The sequence below is a fragment of the Carassius gibelio genome, chromosome A16 (assembly GCF_023724105.1).
Source record: "Carassius gibelio isolate Cgi1373 ecotype wild population from Czech Republic chromosome A16, carGib1.2-hapl.c, whole genome shotgun sequence".
Taxonomy (NCBI): Eukaryota; Metazoa; Chordata; class Actinopteri; order Cypriniformes; family Cyprinidae; genus Carassius; species Carassius gibelio.
In genome coordinates this window covers 1,642,389-1,665,361 of record NC_068386.1, presented here as the reverse complement: position 1 = coordinate 1,665,361, position 22,973 = coordinate 1,642,389, and the positions used below count along the sequence as shown (strand labels likewise).

Genomic DNA, 22,973 nt, shown 5'->3' with positions numbered 1-22,973 from the left:
AATTATTATATATTATTATATATAAAAACATCCCTCGAACCCGCTCTGATGTCCTGATCTGAATCAAATGGTTTGGGGTACATGCTTTGAAGTTCCTATGGAGTCAAAATAATGCCGCATATATATGCAAAAAAAATCCATTTTGCAAAAGAAAATAAGGTTTTGCAAACTAAGAATAAAGTATTGAGGAAAATAAATTAGCTTTTTGCATTCAAAAATAAAGAACTGCAAAACATAAATGAAACAGCACGAAAACAATGATTTTGCAATACATATTTTCCATGGTGATATCTATTAATTTATTTTAGTTTTCCCTTTACGGTTCATTTTTCTGTGCTTCTCGCTTTGTGGCACTGTTTTGACTTGTGGGCGGAGCCATGGGACGGGGGCGTGTACAACATGCCTCCCTGGAAATGACATCATCGGCCACGGCCAGAGACGCAGCTCACTGATCCAGTTTCTGTCATGATGAGCAGAGGCTTGCGAGTGGATCGTTTCCTTTTATTCACTAGCATTAAAACATTCATTTTTTTGTTTTATTTACTTTATTAGCAAATGTATATGTGAATTAGCAGTGTTTTCTCAAGTTACAGAAGTTGTTACCATGAACATCTGCTGTTTATTTGTCTCAATGTGCACACTTTTATAGCATTAAAATGTGTAGTTTTTCATTTGGTTAACTGCATGTGTTTTAACAGTTTTTGCACAGAAGTCCCGATCTGAATCAAATGATTCGCGACTCGCGCTTTGAAGTCCCGATCTGAATCAAATGATTCGCGACACGCGCTTTGAAGTCCCGATCTGAATCAAATGATTCGCGACTCGCGCTTTGAAGTCCCGATCTGAATCAAATGATTCGCGACTCGCGCTTTGAAGTCCCGATCTGAATCAAATGATTCGCGACACGCGCTTTGAAGTCCCGATCTGAATCAAATGATTCGCGACACGCGCTTTGAAGTCCCGATCTGAATCAAATGATTCGCGACACGCGCTTTGAAGTCCCGATCTGAATCAAATGATTCGCGACTCGCGCTTTGAAGTCCCGATCTGAATCAAATGATTCGCGACTCGCGCTTTGAAGTCCCGATCTGAATCAAATGATTCGCGATTCGCGCTTTGAAGTCCCGATCTGAATCAAATGATTCGCGATTCGCGCTTTGAAGTCCCGATCTGAATCAAATGATTCGCAATTCGCGCTTTGAAGTCCCGATCTGAATCAAATGATTTTGAAGTCCCGATCTGAATCAAATGATTCGCAACAATGCTTAACTGATTCAGAGTTTCAAAAAGCTCCAATGTGTTCTTTGCTCACTTTCTTTCTATAGCTAATTAATTGGTTGTTTGAATATGAATGGAAATTAAATCTTTACAATTTACAGGCTTAATGTACAATGCTTTTATTAAACTGTGATCACCTTAAATTCAGTTTCTATCCTATTAAAAACATTTCATAGAAAGTTTAAAAGGGCAATCCACCTCCCCATCCTCCCAGCCCCACGGTTTTTTTCTTCACAAATTGCACCATGTATATACAGACACACAAACATATGTATGTGTGGCCACCATGTTGTTAAGGTGTTATCGTTGTTGCCAGGCCGTTCCTGTTCCGTTGCTAAGGTTTTCTAAGTGGTTTCTATGTGCTTTTACTGTATCAAGTGAGAAGAGTCTTGTGGTATTCAGGTCTGTTGCCTTCTTCAGTAGAAGTCTATGAGATTTTTTACAACCGTTTTGTTGCCCACCAGGTGAAAATCATAAGTCTGATATGGGACGAGTTACACTCTGAAGTTTAATACTTGTATTTAGAGGTTTGTTCAAATCCCTCAACCTAAATCATAGCAATAATAGTGATGCTTGCCATAGCAAGCAGCACTAAAAAGAGCTTGGAGGGATACAGTATATCTGTCACCAACCATATTTCAAGCCATCTTTATGTGTTATTGCCATCATAAGTGTTAAAACATGTCTTGAGATCTCAGTGTTCTGTACTCGGTTTCATTCTGCTGCACAATGTCGAGTTTCATTCCCTTTTGAAGATGACCTTGCCACAGAAGCTGCTGCTGCTTAATGGATGTTAAACTAGTTTGTCTTTGGCTTCAAGAAGTTTTGAAAGTCCATTTTGGGTTTATTTGAGAAGTATTGCAGTTGGACAAGAAATATAAACTGACAATAAGCTCTAGTGCAAGTATTTTTTGCACTTCAGACAGCCGAAATAATTTTTTTCTTCCTATTTAATGATTATTGTTGGTTTGTAATTGTTAAATATACATAGTTTTTCTTATTTTTATAATTGTACTCTTTAACATACAACATGTTGAAGACGTACGACAACAATGTATTTTAAATGTTTATCATTGCATATTTGTTTTGCATACTTTTCTTTAAAATGACTTAAGAAAAAATATCAATGCATTTTCGCCAATGCATATAAATTGGATGCATGTTAGTTTTTGTTGTTTGCATGATGTTTATTGTTTTATCATTGCATATTTGTTTTGCATAGGTTTCTTGCACTACAAGTTTGTAGATAGTAAGATATTTTGTTTCATTTTTGAACAATGTTATATGCTCAGCAAAGCTGCACTTATTTGATAAAAAATACAGTAAAAACAGTGAAATTGTGAAATATTATTACAATTTAAAACCGCTATTCTCTATGTGAATATATAGTAATATGTAATTTATTTCTGTGATCAAAGCTGATTTTTCAACATCACTACTCCAGCCTTCAATAGAAGGAGTCTTTACTGCCACTTTTGATTAATTTAATGCATCCTTGATGAATAAAAGAAGTAATTTCCTTTCTTTTTAAAAGCATCAGTGAAAAAAAGTTATCAGTCGATGCACTGAACCAATGTACCTGTCTGCAAGAAACCTGACTAACATTATAAATGGATTGCATTGGAGAAAAACACTGCAATTGTTTAGAATGTGAGTCCTTTAAATGCATGAGCTTTGAGAAAGCATGTGCATGTGTGATTGTGAAGAAGCACTTTGGAGATGTGTATATACCCTGCAGGATTAGTTAACACTGTTCTCCTCTGTTTTGTCTTTCAGATATTTAAGCAGAAAGTGGTTGAACTTGGCGAGAAGTTGTTACCCGCCTTCAACACGCCCACCGGCATTCCCCGAGGAGTCATTAACCTGGGCAGGTGAGCATCTGACGCAGCTCCTAGCATCCATTCACAATGCCATATGTCTCAAATATCTTTCTCGCTCACTGAGAGAAAGAGACGCTTTCTGGCACTCCTGCCGCCCACCTGGCTTCCATTAGCCCACCGGCTCGCTCCGACAGCTGCAGGCAAATTTAATTAACGGACTCTCACGCTAATTCCAGTTAGATGAGTAACAGGAGCCAGTCCTACAGATGGGCTGGGAGAAAGAGAGCTCCGGTTAGACAAGATGACACAGAACGAACACACGTCACTGAGAACGTGCTCTTATTATGACATTTACAGTCTCTTCTGCTCACCAAGGCTGCATTTATTTGATAACAATTTTTTTAAATATTATTACAATTTAAAATAATGTTTTCTATGTGAATATATAGTAAACTGTAATTTATTTCTGTGATGCTCCGCTGTATTTTCAGCATCATTCCTCAAGTCTTCAGTGTCACATGATCTTCAGAAATCATGAAAATATGATGATTTGCTGCTCAAGAAACATTTCTGATTATTATCAATGTTGAAAACAGTCGTGCTGCTTCATATTTATGTGGGAAAGACCTTCTTTTATTGATCAAGAATGCATTAAATTGATACAAAGTAACAGTAAAGACATTTATATATTGTTACAAAGATGTTCTATTAATCAAAGAATCTTGAAAAATTAAATGCATCATGATTTGCGTATTATTCTGATTTCTGAAGACTGGAGGAATGATGCTGAAAATACAGCTGTGCATCACAGAAATAAATTATATTTCAATGCATATTAACATAGAAAACTGTTATTTAAAAATGCAATAATATTTCACAATTTTACTATTTTTACAGTATTTTTGATCAAATAAATGCAGCCTTAGTGAACAAAAGAGACTTAAAAAACGTAAGAAGAAATATTTTATCTTTTTAGTGATCAAATTCGAATGCAACATCACATGCATATTTTATATAAAATGCAGACTAAAGTAAATCTACAGTAAATGTCTTTAAAAATTACTTTAAAATCAAGCATTTAAATTTTTGGGATATTTTTTTACATCAGTTTCTGTTCTTCAATACCAGCAAAGAATGATTAAATGGGCTTAAAGTCATTTCTTCCCGCAGTGAACTCTTTCTGCCTTTTGTTTAACAAACAGTGAGCTGGTTTGTGCTGGTTTCGCTTCATCTTTCCGATGAAAGTTTTCCCACTTTTCTCTTCCTCCCGAGACATCGGTGCTATTGATCGTTCCTTCAGAAGGCAAGCGGTGCGCGGCTCGCTCTCACAATAAGAAGCAGACACAAATAATCTTGTGAATTAGTTCCACAGTTTCACCGAACCAATCCCGCAGGGACGAGCGAAGCCCCGAATCTGGAGCGGTTTATTTCAGAGTTCATTCAGCATCTCCATCTCTCTCTCTCTCTCTCTTTCCATCTTTCTCTCTTCAGTTGATTGTTTTCATTCAGCACGGGTGAGACCTGCAGCGTAAACAAGAGCAGAAGCATCTCCGTTTTGAACAACAGATGAAATTTTAATGATATTTAATCAAAACAAAGGATAAAGTGCTTTGGAAATACCTTTAAAACTGCTCTTAAAATATTTGCATAGTTGCATACAGATAAAAACACCAGAAAAATCATTTTAATCAGTATTTTGTCTTATTTTGATTAAAAATAACTAAAAAGATCAATTTGCACGTGAAGCAAACATTTAGCATAAATCTTATACTTTCATGCATGCCAAGAAATACACTACAAAAATATATTTTAAATAAGTATTTTTGATTTGTTTTCCAGTAAAAATATCTTTAAATCCTCAAGATCAATTTGCACAAGAAGCAAAACTTTGTTGCATAAACCTGAATTATTGTAGTTAACTAAACATTTCTCATTTTATTTTAACTTAATGTACTAAAATAACTCAAACTAAAACTGGAATAAAAAAAACGGTATAGATATAGAAATAGTTTGTATTATATATATATATATATATATATATATATATATATATATATATATATATATATATATATATATATATAAAATCTATTTATGCTATTAAACTGTTAAAATTATAAAAATGCACAATGCAATTACTAAAATTTTAAAATAAAAAATAATTAAAATACTAATAAAACTATAATAGTACCTCATACAGACAAATACGCTACAAAAATATTTTAATCAGTATTTGTGTCTTGTTTCACAGTACAAATAAAGAAATAAAAATCCAGAAGAGGAAAGGAAAATAAACTTATCCAATTAAATGGAAAATAAAATAATCCGTTCCAAAGATATTTTCCATTAACAAATCCTAAAATCTTGTGCACTTTGGCTCTTTGTCTTTTCTGAAGGAGATAAAAATGACTTGTGAAAAAACTCACCAATGCATATTTAACACCTTAAATTGCATGCATGTTCGTTTTTATTGTTTGCATGATGTTAATTGTTTCCTGTGTGGCTGGTTTGCAATTAAAATCGGTGTAACCTTTAATGTAGAAAACTGCTTTAGGTTTTTTGTGCTAATCATGATCCTAGGTGCAGAGAACACTATTTTTATGGCTGTTCTTCAGTAGAGTCACTAATGGCATCATTATGGATTGTGTAACGCTCTCATGTGGGATGAAGCGAAGGCTTTTAGCACGTCTGTGTTAAACGGTTTGCTCAGTGAATAATCAGCGCCCTGGCATCCGCTCTGCTCGGGTGGTGTCTGTGGCGGGTGACGGTGTTCACGGTGCGGATCTGCTCTCTGTTGCAGTGGCACCAGCTGGAGTTGGGGCTGGGCATCGGCCGGCAGCAGCATCCTGGCCGAGTTCGGCACGCTGCACCTGGAGTTCGTCCACCTGTCCCAACTGTCCGGAAACCCCCTGTTCACTGAGAAGGCGAGAGTCGTTTCCATCATGTTGATTTACTCTGAGAGGACGGGACACGGGCTGAGAATGAACCGTGTGATTCTGTGTTTTTCTTCAGGTGATGAACATCCGAAAGCTGCTGAATAAGATCGAGAAGCCTCACGGTCTGTATCCCAACTTCCTGAGTCCCGTCAGCGGGAACTGGGTACAGCGTGAGTAACATCTCAGTGCTTTCAGATACACTTACATTCAGCAGATGCTTTTGAGCATTAGATCAGTACATCAGTACTACAGTATTTTTTATATACTCTCTCTCTCTCTCTCTCTCTCTCTCTCTCTCTCTCTCTCTATATATATATATATATATATATTCATAATTAATATTATGATTCCAAAATATTATACAGTACTATTAATAAATGTCAAATTATTAATTATAATAATATAAATAATGAATAATTATGTAATTATAAATATTTATATATATTTATATATTAAGTACTTTAAAATATTATATCTCTTTATTTCAGCATTATATAAAATGTATATATTTATGATTTATTATGATAAAAATATATTAATTATTATATCATTTTAAAATATTATACAATCCTATAAAAAATGCCAAAATAATTATAATAATATAATTATAAAGTTAAAGTTACTATACTATATTATAAATATTACCATAAATAAGTACTATATTATTATATTTATATTTTATGCTTAGATTTATTACAATATTATTCTAAAATTAAACATGCTTTTACTAGAAATATATTTATATTATTATTATTATTATACAATTATTATATAATTCTAAAATATAATACGATACCATAAATATCAATATACTTATAATATATTATTCATTATTATGAACACTTGTAACACTATTAATAAATGTCAAAATATATATTATAATAATATAATTAATATATAATTCTTGTAATTGTAATATACAATATACCTATATTTTTTACTATAAATATTATAATGTTTATATTTCAATTTATTTGATCTCATTTATTGTATCAGCATAAAATAAAATTTAGATATTTGTATGTCTATGATAAAAATATATTAACTATATAATTCATATAGTAATATTTTGTTACTATATAATATACTATAATATGTTATTAGAAATATTACTAATATATATATACTAATATAATATATATATAAGTACTATCATTATTATAATATTTGATATAATTTGGCTAATGAAGGCTGATACAATAATACATGTATGTGTGCCTTCCCATCAGTCAACAGTCAAACATTTAATCACTGAGAGACTGAAAGCACAAATATTTGCAAATATTAATATATAGACCCGTGCACGTCTGGGACAATATACTTAAACATCATAAAAGTGTGAAATCATGTTTTTTGGTGTAATGCAAAATGCATTTCCGTTCTAGCAAAGCTTGCAAAACAAAATAAATGCCAGAAGAAAAAAAGCATCTTCAGACTTAAGATGTAAAGATGTATTATTTTGTTGTGTTTCACAGGTTTTCTGCAGAGCTGCTTTCTATAGTTTAATAATACATAACTATTTTCGTGAAGAGCACAAATTCACTGGTGTACGTCTATACTTTGGACTGGTGTTGTAAATACTGTACGTGTTATTATTGATTCCAGATCACGTGTCTATTGGAGGTCTTGGGGACAGTTTCTACGAGTATCTGATCAAATCCTATCTGATGTCAGACAAGACGGATCAGGAGGCTCAGAAGATGTACTACAGCGCCATGGAGGTTCGTGAGCATCACACATACACTGTTTATTGTATGCTTGACTATTAGTGTTTCTTCCAATTTAGTTACAAATGCTATTTGTGACCCTGGAGCACAAAACCAGTCACAAGTGTCAGTTTTTCGAAATTGAGATTTATGCATCATCTGAAAGCTGAATAAATACGTATATACAAGTTAGAAACTAAGATTTGTTTGCACAGGCCTATCTAAAGGGTTAATGGTTCCCACCTAGTGATCAACTGTAAAAATAACAAATTTTTACCTCTTCCCAAGAGAGAAAACCACAAATAATCAAGAATGCATGATTATATGGTGTCATGGCTTTGCAATCAAAAAATGTCGTTATAATGGAAGTCAATGGGGCTCAAACAGCCACGTACAATAAATGAGGGAGAAAATATTTAAATCTAATGCTGCACAAAAACTAAAAATGCATCAAAGCCAATCTTGTTACTAATCTTTGACATGCCCAAGACTGTGATAAAAAGTAAAAAAAAAATCCAGCCACAATTATTTTTAAATTGACAATAAGTCATTTTGTGTGTTTTTCCCCCAAATCAGTGACATCATTTATGAACTTGGCAATTAAAGAGTTAAAATCTTGGAATTTTTTTATACATTTGGTAGTTTTGATCATGACTGAGGTTGATTAATAGATTTGTGCAAAAAAAAATAATGAAAAAATAATATATATCTGATACATTTTTACAGCAGTTTAATTGAGTGGATGTTTTCATCCCGAACATAACGAAAGGGTAGTGAATTTGAACAATGCACAAGGGTTAAAGATGTCCAAGTGAATCCTAAGCAATGCATTGTACTATTCAAAAATTATATTTTGATATATTTACGGTAGGAAATTTACAAATATATTCATGGAACATGATCTTTACTTAATATCCTAATGATAATTGGCATAAAAGAGAAATTGATCATTTTGACCCATACAATGTATTTTTGGTTATTGCCACAAATACACCCCAGAGACTTAAGGCTGGTTTTGTGCTCCAGGGACACATTTCTGGTCTTCAGTATTAAATAAAGAAGTCTGAGCCGGAGGTGAGCGTGTAAAATAGATCACACGCTTTAATTTAAGCTTGATTAGATTAGTTTTAAGATTAGATTCACGCTCATAATGATCCGAGAGGAGAGATATAACCGAGAGAGCGAACACTTTCTCACTTATTCTCACTTAATTAGCATATTAGCTTTTCATTACACAATGTTTCCCTTGAAGAATGAGGTCTGCAAAGATATTAATTACATTTATAATCAGCAAAGGCCAATTTAATAAGCCTAATGTTAAAATGTCAAACATGTTATCAAATATCCAGTCCTTTGTGCAACACTTTTGAGTAGTTTGAGAGGTTTTATTGGTGGGAAAGTTGATGTTTGTCACAATAGTCGCTCTGATTTAGATTTCACGTTGACTTTTAGTGGGTTGTTTTGATTTGATGATGCAAAAATGCAGAAACCTGGTAATGCATATAAAGAAGAGTTTAGTGTGGGACTCAAACGATGGGTATAAACCATAAAAACGCAGAGGAAGATCATTTTGAGATGTTTTCTCGTATAGTCTTTGGCAGATTTATACACCTTCGAGTATCTGAGTCCTGATAGAATCTCAATGAGGCTTGACTTCAATTCTCCATGCATGCATACTGTCTTATATTATACATAAAACATTTCATGCATAAACGTCAGCTAATATGGCAATATGTGCCGAGTGTCCTGCTTTTATATGTGGTTTACTCTCACACAAAACACATCTGTCCTTCTGTTTCTCAGAGCAAGCTGCGATTAATAGCTGCATTATCTTCAGCGTGCATTAAATTTAATGCTCCATCACTCAAATATGCTTTTCAGAAAGAGCTTGTAGCTGAAATTAACCACTACACTGTAAAGGATGATTTTAAAAAAATACAGCAGAAAGTATATTTAAAAAAAAATGCTGTCATTCTTTGCAAAATGTATATTTTAGAAAACCTATAAGAAAGTATTAATTCATTGAAGTAAAATTTATAAAATGTAATGAAAATTATAAATGTTGCCTTAAATAATAAGTGATAAATTACTAACATTGAATTACTAAAAGTGAAAATAATTAATTAGAAAAATTGCAAAAGCACAAAATACAATTCCAAAAATTACACTAGATTTTTTTTTTAAATCAATAATATAATAGTATAGAAAATAATGTTAAATAGACGGTGATGCAGTTATATTTTAAATGATTTGACTATTACAAGAATCTATTTTTTTTAAGTTGTAAATAAATAAATATATGATTTACAAGAAAAAAAACTTTAGTTTCTTTCTACTTCAAATTTATATTTCATTAAAACTATTTTATAAAAATAATTTTGTTAATTGAAGTAAATCTGGAATAAAATGAAAAACGTTTTGGATGAAAAACCCTAGAGCTTTATAGAAATCTGAAGAAGTAAAAAAAGATAATAAAATGGCAAAACTTTAAAAACAAAAAACTATATTGAAAATATAATAATAAATCTAATTTAAAATATTATTTAATACTGTAAAAGTGTAAATGTATATAAATAATAATGTTAAACAGAGAGTTACAGTTTTGAAAATGATTTGACTTAAAAAATTATTTTAAATTATTATTATTTTTTTTTAAGTTGTAAGTAAAACAAGAAGTATGTTTTACAACAAAATACTTTTCAGTGTTTCTACTTGAGAATTTCTATTTTAGGAAATCTTTAAAAAGAAATTAATTGAAGCTAATAAAATATATTAGATAAAAGTTATGATAAATACAAAATAATTTATTAAAACTGAATCCAATAATAAAAATGTATTTAAAATATTAATAATACTATAACATTAAATAATGTTAAATGCATGGTGTTGCAGTTTAGTTAGTAAGTGAAAAAAAATATATTATTATTATTAAAGTTGTAAACACATCAAAAAGTATGATTTAAAAGAAAATACAATTTGTTTTTCTAAAAATACAATTTAATTAATACTTAAAAATTCATTCAAATTAAGCTAGAATAAAATAGAATATATTTAATGGAAAAACTTAAGATAAAAAAAATAACAAATACAAATTTGAAATAAATTAGTAATAAAAATGCTGTATAGAAATATCAATAACTAATAAAATTATTAACTTATTTTTTTAATAAATTACTAAACTGACAATCTAATTTAAAATATTAATAAATATTACAGTATATAAATGTTTACAGTATATAATATAATTATATAATACACAGTATACTATATTACAGCATATAAATGTTAAATGGAGGGTGTTGCTGTTTAGTTAGTGAGTCGACTCCAGAAAAAAATATTTTATTAATTTATTTATTTTTGAAGATAAAAATAAAACAAAGTATGTTTTACAAGAAAATACTGTCAGTTTTTCTCCTTCACAAATTCAAATTTAATTCAGTGTGTTACTTGCTGCTTCTAAGTAATTATTTCTAGAATATGTTTTCATTTCAAAGTCAGAATTGTTTCTACATTGCATTGATCAGAGGGATGTTTTTTCGCAGGCCATTGAGACGAACCTGGTGCAGAAGTCTCCGGCCGGATTGACGTATGTAGCCGAGTGGCGGGGGGGCATCCTGGATCATAAGATGGGGCATCTGGCCTGTTTCTCCGGCGGGATGATCGGCATCGGAGCAGACGACGGTCCGGCGGGACAGAAGCAGCACTACCTGGATCTGGCGGCTGAAATCACTCACACCTGTCACGAGTCCTACAGCCGCTCAGGTCAGAAACACATCACACAGATACACAGCATTAGTTATCTAGTAGAAAGCGTACAGCAGCAGTCCATCGCATCTGAATCGACTCTTTAAAACGCTGAAAATGCATTCAACTGCATGCTAAAATGAGATCATCTTATCAGTATTTTATAAAAGCACAAAGATTTGTTGTTATCATGTCTGTATACAAAAAAAAGTGGATTTGATTACAGATTCGATTGATGTATTGCTCTTATCTGTACGTTCAAACTGAAAGAGTAATTTAATTTATTTTCAGTGTTATCAGGAGAAAAATGCCTCATAACATGAATCGACTCCAAAGGGTTAATACCATTTCAGTATTTATTAATCATTTTGAATTTTTTTTTTTTTCCATTTAAATTTGAGTTTAGGTTTTAGTAATTTTGTTGTACTTGTTTTATTTTAATTTTTTTTTTTTTTGTTACAAATTTTAGTACTTAAAATAATGAACATTATAATTAGTTAATTTGAATAATTAGAATTATATATATTCAAATTTTAGTTTTACATTTAAGTAATTGTTTTCTTGTTGTTTTGTTCTATTTAGTTTGTATTTCCATTTTAGTTTTTATTTTTAGATTTTCTATTTTAATTTTAGTTTAGGTTTTAGTAATTGTTGCGTTTGTGTTTTATTTTAATATTTTTTTGTTAATTTTTTTCCAAAATGTTACTTATTTTAGTACTTAAAATAATGAAAATTCTAATTAGTTAATTTGAATAATTTGAATTTTGTTTTATATCTTCTGTTTTTATTCTAATTTTAGTTTACGTTTAAGTAATTACCTTTTTTCTTGTTGTTGTTTTTTTCTATTTAGTTTGTATTTCCGTTTTAGTTTAATTTTTTTTAGTCCTTCAGCTTAACGAAAAAAAAAGGATTTTGCTGCTAACTGAAATAAGATTCTTGATTCATTTAATTTAAGTTAATTTTTGTATTTAATTTGAATTTCTATTTACTTTTTATTTCTGTTGTAATAATTTAAGTATTTAAACTAAATAAAAATTAGAAACATTTGCTTTGAAGCTAAGAGAAATAAAAAAAAATGGTTATATATATATATATATATATATATATATATATATATATATATATATATATATATATATATATATATATATATATATATATATATATATAACACATGATTTCATGAGATTTATAAATATATATATTTTTTTTTTTATGCATGTGTTTGTGAGGCATTGCACTTCAAGTCTACGGTATCTCAAAACTGTCTTATGTTTTTCTTTTATTAGCATATTCTTTTCATTATAAGAAGCCCCACTGTGTCATGAAGCATTTGCAGAAACATCATGTTATTAATCGAGAAGTGTCATATTAATGTTGACAATAAACACTTCCCCATGGGAGAGTTTCTCTCACTGTAACAGACCAATAATGACCAAAAAACCACCATACTACACTTGAACACACAAACCAAAATCAGTATGCAAATTCAAATGTTTATTCAGATGAGTGTTTCTTCCGGACTGGGGCTGCTTGTAATTTTAGATTTTAGGGGCATAATGGGATACATTTGGGTTTGTTGTGTTATGTTCTGTTTTGAAAGCATTGTGTTTTCATTAAGTTTGCATTGTGTGCACAAACGAAACACACACTGTGAGTTTACGACCTCAGGTTTCTCCACGCTTTAAAAACACAAAGCTCAAAGCATCTGTTCAGCAGCGGATTTGTTTTATGTGCTAGTATTTAAACCAGCTGTGCAATCATCATGAGGGAGATTAAAGACATACTGGTAAAACAATTATATGTATAGCCTGAATGCACTGTAAGTCGCTTTGGATGTAAAGACTAACTAGTGCTTTTTCACTCAATAGAACCAGAGGTTAAATTGGGACTTGTGTGAAAGTGTGGGGGGGGGGATATGTACATGCACTGCCTACAAAATCTTTCATCAACTTGAGATCTTGAAGAACGAGAAAGGGGTAAAAGAAAAAAGGAAATATGGCCTGTATTGTTGAAAATATTCAAGGATAGTCCACTGATTAAAGCCCTTATAAAACCAATAATTGTTGACTGAAGTTAAATATTCTAAATATAATTTAGTCTAACTTGACATACTAACAATAATGTAATATATATATATATATATATATATATATATATATATATATAAACTAAATGGAAAAAAATTAAAAATGTAAATGAAAATTTGAAATAGTAATGTAGCAATAGTAATGTATTTCTGTCACAGTTTCTTAAAGTTAAACCCAACTTTTATTTTGACAGGTTTCCACAAGGACCTTTACGTTTCTCTCTCTCTCTCTCTCTCTCTCTCTCTCTGTGTGTGTGTGTGTGTGTTTGTGTGTGTTTAAAGTACTGACATAATTTCGATTTATTCATCTAAAATTTGACGATTCCGTAACATTCCACGTTATACAGTGAATTACATTTGAATTACTGGATCATTATGAGATAAAAAGTTGTGAATTTTTTTTTTTTTTTTTTTTTTTTGGAAGCTGAAGATACACAAATAAATTGAGATTTAAAAATATTAACAAATATTATATAAATAGTAGTTTTTGCCTTTTTATCATATAATTTCAATTTACTATGTCATAATTTCAACATTTCATCTCATAATTATTATTATTATTAATTTGTCATTATGACTAAATAAAGCATGATTTTTTTCTTTCTGACTTTGTGGAAATTGGCTTCCATGAATGTATTTTCTGCCCATTGGTTTACTTAGTCTTCCCAACCTGGCAACCATGTGCAAACACTCTCTCTACATTAGCGCTCAGAAGTGCTAAAAATAAACGTAATAAACTGTATTAAGATTTCTGCTATTTGCCGCAACTAAATCTGTGAGCAAACCATGCAAGTTTACGTTCTGCTGATTTGTGCTTATGCAAAAGTGCAATAATTCTGATGAAATGTAAAAAAAAAGATAAATTAATAATTGTGATTCTATTTTTTGAGCGAAATAATCTTTATTACTCATTTAACATGTTTTTCTATCAACAGCCACCAAACTCGGTCCAGAGGCGTTCCGCTTTGATGCAGGAGCCGAAGCCACAGCCACCCGACTGAGTGACCGCTACTACATCCTCAGGCCAGAGGTCATCGAGAGCTACATGTACATGTGGCGTTTGACCCATGACCCCAAGTACAGAGAGTGGGGCTGGGAGGCCGTGGAGGTGCGTCATCTCTGTATTTAGATGATTGGTCAACAAATGTGGGTTTTTCGAAGGCTGAAAGTGTTACCCACGATCCTAAAAGTGTGAATACAAAGTGTCTTTAGTTTAGTAATAATGAGTAATCGCTGTATTATTTCAATTTTGTCAGATTCCTTTATTCACAAATGAAATAGATAGAGATACACAAATAAATGTATATTTTTAGTCCATGCTTGGTGGTTTATAATTGTTCAGATAGATAGATAGATGGATGGATGGATGGATGGATGGACAAATACATAGGTGGATTATGGATGGATGAATAAACAGACGAATAGACGGATGGATGGATGGATGGATGGATGGACACATACATAGGTGGATTATGTATGGATGAATAAACAGACGAATAGACGGATGGATGGATGGATGGATGGATGGATAGATGGATGGACCGATAAACACCGATAGATGGAAGGACGAAAACATGGATGGATGGATAAACATGGATAGACAGATGGACAGACAGATACATAGATGGATGGCTGGATGAACGGACAGATGGATGTATGGATGGATGGATGGATGGATAAACACGAGTAGATAGACAGATGGACAAATACATAGATGGATGGATGCATAAACACAGGTTTATAATTGTTCAGATGGATGGATGGATGGATGGACAAATACATAGGTGGATTATGTATGGATGAATAAACAGACGAATAGACGGATGGATGGATGGATGGATGGATGGATGGATGGATGAATGGACAGACGGACGGACGGACAGGTGGATGGATGGATGGATGGATAAATAGATAGGTGGATTATGTATGGATGAATAAACAGACGAATAGACGGATGGATTGTGTGATGGATGGATGGATGGACTGACGGACGGACAGATGGATGGATGGATGGATAAACACGGATAGATGGACGAATTGACAAATATATAGATGGATGGAAGGTGGGATGGATAAATGGATGGATAAACAGATGGATGGATGGATAAATGGACAGATAAACACGGATAGATGGACGGACGAAAACATGGATGGATGGATGGATGGACAAATACATAGATGGATTATAGATGGATGAATAAACAGATGGATGGATGGATGGATAAATGGACAGATAAACACGGATTGATGGATGGACAAAAACATGGATGGATGGATGGATGGATGGATGGATGGATAAGCATGGATAGATGGACAGACAGATACATAGATGGATGGATGGATGGACAGATACATAGATGGATGGATGGATGGATGGATGATGTATAGACAGACGGACAAATACATACTGTAGATGGATGGATAAACATGGATAGAAAGGCAGATGGACAAATACAAAGATGGATGGTGGATGGATGCATGCATAAACAGACGGATGGATGTACGAATGGATGGACGGATGAATGGATGGAGGGAAGGATGGATGAATAAACACGAGTAGATGAACAGATGGACAAATACATGGATGGATGGATGAATGGACAGATGGAAGGATGGATGGATGGATAAACACGGATAGATGGACGGATGGACAAATACATAGATGGAAGAATGGTGGGATGAATAAATGGATGGATAAACAGATAGACAGATGATAAATGGATAGATGGATGGATGGATGATGCACAGATGGACTGAAAATTACATGGATTTGTGAATGGATGGATGGATGGATAGATGGATAAATGGATGAAGGATAGATAGATAGACAGACAGACAGACAGACAGACAGATAGATAGATAGATAGATAGATAGACAGATAGATAGACAGATAGATAGACAGACAGACAGACAGACAGACAGACAGACAGATAGACAGACAGATAGATAGATAGATAGATAGATAGATAGATAGATAGATAGATAGACAGATAGATAGACAGATAGATAGATAGATAGATAGATAGATAGATAGATCTGGACGTTTCTTCAGTGTGGTGTTGAGGATCTCTGGTGTTATTCTCAGATGTTAAAGAGCCGCTCCTCCAGCAGAATGACATGTTAATTACTGGCTGCAGGAGGTGGAGGAGAACGCAAATGGATTTGTCAAATACATCTCCAAACCAAACTCTCCAGACACTCCTAATTAGAGTTTAGGTGTCTACCTTTGTTTGAGGTTAATACATCATTAATTTGCCGTGTCAGCTCTTATGTTATTCAGCGCTCAAATTTAGCGGGAAATATTCTAGCCAACGTTTAAGTGGCGGAAAGAGCAGCTCTCCTGTTTAAAAGGATCTCTCATAAATCACTTGTATCTTCTACCTGCAAGAAACCGTACCAAACAAGTCTCTTCTGCGTATCAAGTCTGCATTTATTTGATTAAAAATACAGAAAAAAGAAATATCCGTTTACTGTGTGAATATCTGTTTAAATGTAATATATTCTTGCGATCAAAGCTGAATTTTAAGCATCATTACTCCAGTCTTCAGTGTCAAATAAATCTCTCTAATATGATGTTTTACTGCTCAAGAAACATTTCAGATTATTATCAATGTTGAAAACAGTTGTGCTGAATAATATGTTTGCGGAAACTGTGATGCATTTTATTTTTTCAGGATTCACAGATGATTAGAAAGTTCAAAAGAACAGCATTTATTAGAAATTGAAAAGCATTTGTAATATTAGAAATATCTTTAATTTTTGATCAATTTAATGCATCCTCAATAAATAAATGCATGAATGCAATGGTGCTTCGGATAATCTGCCAAATGCATAAAATGCAATAAATATTTGAAAAGCATAGAAAATTGTTATGTTGCTTTATATTTATTTGTAACAACTGCTGTTAATATCTACTGATGTAAGATTACTGAAGCTGTATAATAAAGTGTCACATGACCTATATTGTTTCTTGGCACATTAGAAATATAATCATTCTGATGAAATGTTTTCACAGGCGTTAGAGAAGCACTGTCGTGTGGACGCAGGTTTCTCAGGAATCAGAGACGTGTACGCCTCCACAGTCAGTCACGACAACATGCAGCAGAGCTTCTTCCTGTCCGAGACTCTCAAGTAAGTGCATTATCAGTGAATTACCTGAATCTGACATCTGTAGGTTTAATAATGAGTCACGGTTGCATTCTGCACCACGCTTGGACTTAATGCAGAACATCAATCAGGATGATCAAAGCAAGATCATTTTAGCATTTCTTCCTTTCTGGATCTACTGTAAAAGACACAAAAACCTCACAATATATGACTTGTGCACATTGACTTCCTTTAACTTCCTTTGCTCAGATTTCAGTTCAGATTAAGCTCCATGCCTTCTGTCGTCTGACTGATAGTTTAGACTTTCTTATCTAAACTCAAGTCCACGTTCATCAGTGTCTTTCTGCTGTTTTTTATTAATTAAATGCAAGAAAAGCTTTGATATTGTTATTAATATTTAAAAAAAGAACACTTGTTAGAAAAATCAGTGAGTCTCAGGCTTTTGATGAACGTTTATTCATGCATCTCTCGATCATCGTGTTTCATTGCATTATATGATTTGATCATTTAAATCTCATCATATTATTGGAGATCCAGAGTTATGACTGATAATTATATCATTTTATGTAAGTATCTGCTGTACTGTTATAAACATTTCATTGATTTACACCACAAGCATCAGAATTTCTTTTTACTTTTATTAACTTTATTTTTATTAAACTTATAATATTATAATATATAATTTATATTTGAATATTATATTAATAAAAGTTTTCATTTATTTATATATATATATATATAAATAAATGAAATATAAATATTATTTTTTATAAAATTTTTATTTTAAGTTATTTAAGAACATGATGTTTTTAAATAAAAATTACAAATAGTGCCTTTGCAACTAGCTGTTTTTTTTATATTTTATTTTAGTAAATGTTTTATTTTAAGAAATTACAATTTTGTATTTATCCAGTTTTAGTTACTTATAATAGCCCTGAGATATAGATATATATATATATATATATATATATATATATATATATATATATATATATATATATTTTTTTTTTTTTTTTTTTTTTTAGTTACGATACAAGTTTTATCCTCCATATTCTCTTACACACATATGAATAGTATCTATATTTAAAAAAAAACACAAAAATATACTTTTTTCTGACTATTACTGTTATGTCATGTCAAAGTCTAATGACTAAATAAGTCACTTACATATACTTTTTTTTTTTTTTTTTTAATGGTCCAGTTTATTGATGAAATGGTGCTTTTATGGTGCTTTTTACATATATTTTGGAGTTTGACAGCATCCATTCACATTCAATTCAGTATGCATGGTCAGAGCAGACTGGCATTGAAATGCTGATATCTTGCCACTGTCGTGAGTTTTGTTAACCCCGTCCGTCTGTGTGCGATCACAGATACCTGTACCTGCTGTTCTCGGACGATGATCTCCTGCCGCTGGACGACTGGGTGTTTAACACAGAGGCTCATCCGCTGCCCGTCATACGCAAGAGATGCCTTCAGGAGCACAGCAACACACAAGACCATGAACAGACCAACCTGGAGTAGTATTTACCATCACACACACACACACACACACATGGATTCAACCTCACGGGTCCTGACATGGATTCTCAGCTCCTTTCCTGTAAAGGATCTCTTCATATATATATATATATGCTGTGATTGTATATCTCTGAGCCGAGACTTCCCGCTCTCCTCGACGGGTGGAAGCAGGCACAACTTTCCGTGGACAATCAGTGAAACGTGACTTTCATGAGAAGAGCACCTTTTTTCTTTGCTTCTTTCCTCTGTGAGGAAAACCTGACTAACTTGCAGCCCTGAATCTGTGGGAGGAGTGTCGTACGATGGCGGGCCGTGCCGAGCGAAAGAGAAAACCACTTTTCTTCACGTCTCACCTGTAATTTATCTTTTCTTTCATCCTTTCAGTGTGTATTCCTTTCCCCGTCTCTTCTGCCAAAGCGTTTGCGGTCTTCATTTCGTGTTCTCTCCCCGCCCGTGAGATTTTGTTCCATCTCCTTTCGAGTCCAATTTTGTGCTATGATTTTTTCTTTATTATTTCAAAGCAGAGCGAGGACTGCGGTTTTTACAAACCTGACCGAAGGATGCTTTGTGAAATGTGTTGTACAGAATCCTCTCGTTTGAACAGGAAGTGGAATGATGTCATCGGCAGGCCAGGATTGTTTTATGTGATTTTAAACTTAAAGTCATGTATTTTTTTTAATGCTTCAACTGCATTGTGTTGTGCACGATATGCCAAGACCAGTATCACGAGAGTGGAAAAACACACACTTGCACTGGCACTGGATGGCCACTAGGGCTGGGCGATTACATATTCAACATTTGTTCGATTTTTGCATTGATTTCGGTGGAGATTGTGAATCACAAAATTATATAAATGCATTTTTTTTTGTCAGAATACTTTGATATGACAATATCAAAAACAGCGTTTAAGTTTGATTCATTTTCATAATTCACTTCAAACTGTGCGCTTTAATGAATCGATTCAAAACCATGAAACAAAAAAGCATTTTTTCATCATTTTAAAACTGAAACTTGTAATTATTTTAATGCACTTTTATTTAAGTCAAACCAGAAAAGATTGCAGCACCAGAGCAGTTTCATGATTTTTCTTTAGTATCAAAAACTGATTCAATACCATAGATCACTTCAAAAAGATTCAAATGTCCTAAAACAAAGATGCATTTGCATTATTAATCGAAAATGCCCGTGATTGTGAATCAGTGCTTTTTGTAATTTGTTCATTAAGTTTCATAATGATTGCATCATCCGAGTAGTTTCATGATGAAACAGCATTTAAGTTTGCATTTCAGTTTGATTCATTTCTGACTGTCCGTATCAATGAATCAATTTCTAAAACAAAGATGCATTTGCATTATTACTCAAACATGCTTGAGATTGTGAATCCCACAATTCTATTCATTTGTCCAGTAAGATTTCTATCATGATTCTTCTTCAGTATCAAAAACAACATGCAAGTTTGATTCCTTTCCATGAATCACTTCAAACTCCAAAGCAAAGATTTGCATAATCACTCAAAAAAATGCAGGATATTGTGAATCACATATATATTGTATTGCGCTTTTTTAAAGTAGCATTGCATTATGCTTCCAAAAGACTTCTTTTACAGCATTTAAGTTTGAGTCGCTTCCGTGAATCAGTTCAGATTCACTTCAGAGCGCCAAAACAGATTTTAATTTGTTCTTTACGTTTCCTAAAGAAATTGCATCATCAGACTATTTACATGATTCTTCTTCGGTATCAAAAGCAGCATTCAAGTTGGAATCATTTTTGTGAATCAGTTCAAATGAATCAGTTCACGACAAAGATGTATTTGCATCTTAACTCAAACAAAAAAATGTTCTCAAAGTCTCCATTTGGTGCTTTTTTATATTGTTTTAGTAGAAGAATCTATAGGTGAATATTTTGACCATGTACCATATTTTTCGGACTATAAGTCTCAACCGAGTATAAGTCGCATCAGTCCAAAAATACGTCATGATGAGGAAAAAAAACCATATATAAGTCGCACTGGACTATAAGTCACATTTATTTAGAAACAAGAGAAAACATTACCGTCTCCAGCCGCTAGAGGGCGCTCTATGTGTTCAGTGTAGACTACAGGAGAACTGAGCAGCATAGAGCGCCCTCTGGCGGCTGGAGACGGTAATGTTTTCTCTCAGTTCATGTCAAATTAATTTTGATAAATAAGTGGCACCTGACTATAAGTCGCAGGACCAGCCAAACTATGAAAAAAAGTGCGACTTATAGCCGGAAAATACGGTACAGTTATACTGGTGCGTAAAAGTTCAAAAGAATCATAACACATTGATTAAATCAGTTGTGCATTTTCTCACCCAAAATCAGTGAAATCGTCCAGCCCTGTCGGCCAAAGTCGTCTCAAAGAATCGATGGTGAATGTGAATGTTTTTTTCCCTTGGTTTTTGTTCCTGAAGCAACGCCGTCAAACAGTAAAGGTGAAATGAATCTACACGATGAATGTGAGTGATTCATGTCATTAATGAACTCTTTTCTGATTTTTATGGACGTTCATGAAATAATTGTTCTTTTGGTTTTTCTCAGGTGTTTCTGTACAAGTTTTAATCACAGTTATTTGCACTATTCATTGCGGTAGTGCTGATCATTGTTAATTTGAACATCTTCTGTCTCTTATTGTTGAATATTTTCAAATACTGGTAAAAGATCTGTGCGATTTATACATTTAAAATGAGTGCACAAATGCTCTGTGTCTTTCTTTTGTGCTCTGCTCTTAACATTACTTCACGTCAAACATGTTATTAATCTTCAACCTGCATTGAGTGCCACTTACATCCTCAAATGCTGCACATCATTCAGAGGAGTTGCTATGAATGGACTTTGGTGACCCATAAGATTGTATAAAGCAGATAAACGATCATATCTGTTAGTTAGCAGAGTTTTTTTAGTACAACTGAGATACTATTATAGATTTTAAATCATATTTTGAATTTGTTTTTTATTTAAACATTTTTGCCAGTGTAATTAGTTTTTTATTAGCTATTTTTATTATTTTATATATCTATATAAATTATTTATATATACATAATTTTAAATAATTTTTTATTTAGGTTATAGCTATTTTAGTACATAAAGTTTTAAATAAATGAAATTATAAATTTTGACATGGCAACTAGATGGGGAAAGTATATAGATATATAATAATAATAATAATAAATTTTTATGGATATTTCAGTATATAATTTTGTTAAATTTGGAACCTTGCTGGGGAAAAAGTTAGTTTAATTTTATATATATTTTATTATGTTTATTATTATTTTTATTATTATTTTTGTATATTTTTTATTATATAGTTTTAATATATTTTTAAAAGATTATTACATCAATATATAGTTTTGTACATTTTATTTTTGTTTTATTATCTCAGTAACTAAATTAAACTAAATTAAGAAATATATATATATATATATATATATATATATATATATATATATATATATATATATATATATATATAAATATATATAGAGATATATATACATAATTTAATTTAATTCATATACTCTGTATATATAGTTTTTGTTGTTGTTTTGGCCTGTGCTTTTGTCATTCTTATCCATTTTTATTAGTTTTAATATTATTTTTATTATTATTTTTGTATATTTTTTATTATATAGTTTTAATATATTTTTAAAAGATTATTATATCAATATATAGTTTTGTACATTTTATTTTTGTTTTATTATCTTAGTAACTAAATTAAACTAAATTAAGAAATATATATATATATATATATAT

At 32.0% G+C, this 22,973-nt stretch overlaps 1 protein-coding gene across 2 annotated transcripts in view; it reads left to right on the top strand.

Moving 5' to 3' along the window:
• Window positions 1-21,918, top strand: part of LOC128030323 (mannosyl-oligosaccharide 1,2-alpha-mannosidase IA) — a 197,445-nt gene extending 175,527 nt beyond the window's left edge. Inside the window, exons 5-12 of one of the 2 annotated variants that reach the window (XM_052617850.1) lie at window positions 3,055-3,149; window positions 5,899-6,022; window positions 6,111-6,204; window positions 7,640-7,755; window positions 11,283-11,502; window positions 14,509-14,681; window positions 17,590-17,705; window positions 19,055-21,918. In XM_052617850.1, coding sequence (XP_052473810.1) covers window positions 3,055-3,149; window positions 5,899-6,022; window positions 6,111-6,204; window positions 7,640-7,755; window positions 11,283-11,502; window positions 14,509-14,681; window positions 17,590-17,705; window positions 19,055-19,205 — 1,089 coding nt within the window. In that variant the 3' untranslated portion in view covers window positions 19,206-21,918. Of the gene's footprint in view, window positions 1-3,054; window positions 3,150-5,895; window positions 6,023-6,110; window positions 6,205-7,639; window positions 7,756-11,282; window positions 11,503-14,508; window positions 14,682-17,589; window positions 17,706-19,054 lie in introns of both variants that reach the window. The other variant, XM_052617849.1, reaches the window with a different exon arrangement.
• The last annotated feature ends 1,055 nt before the right edge of the window (window positions 21,919-22,973 follow it).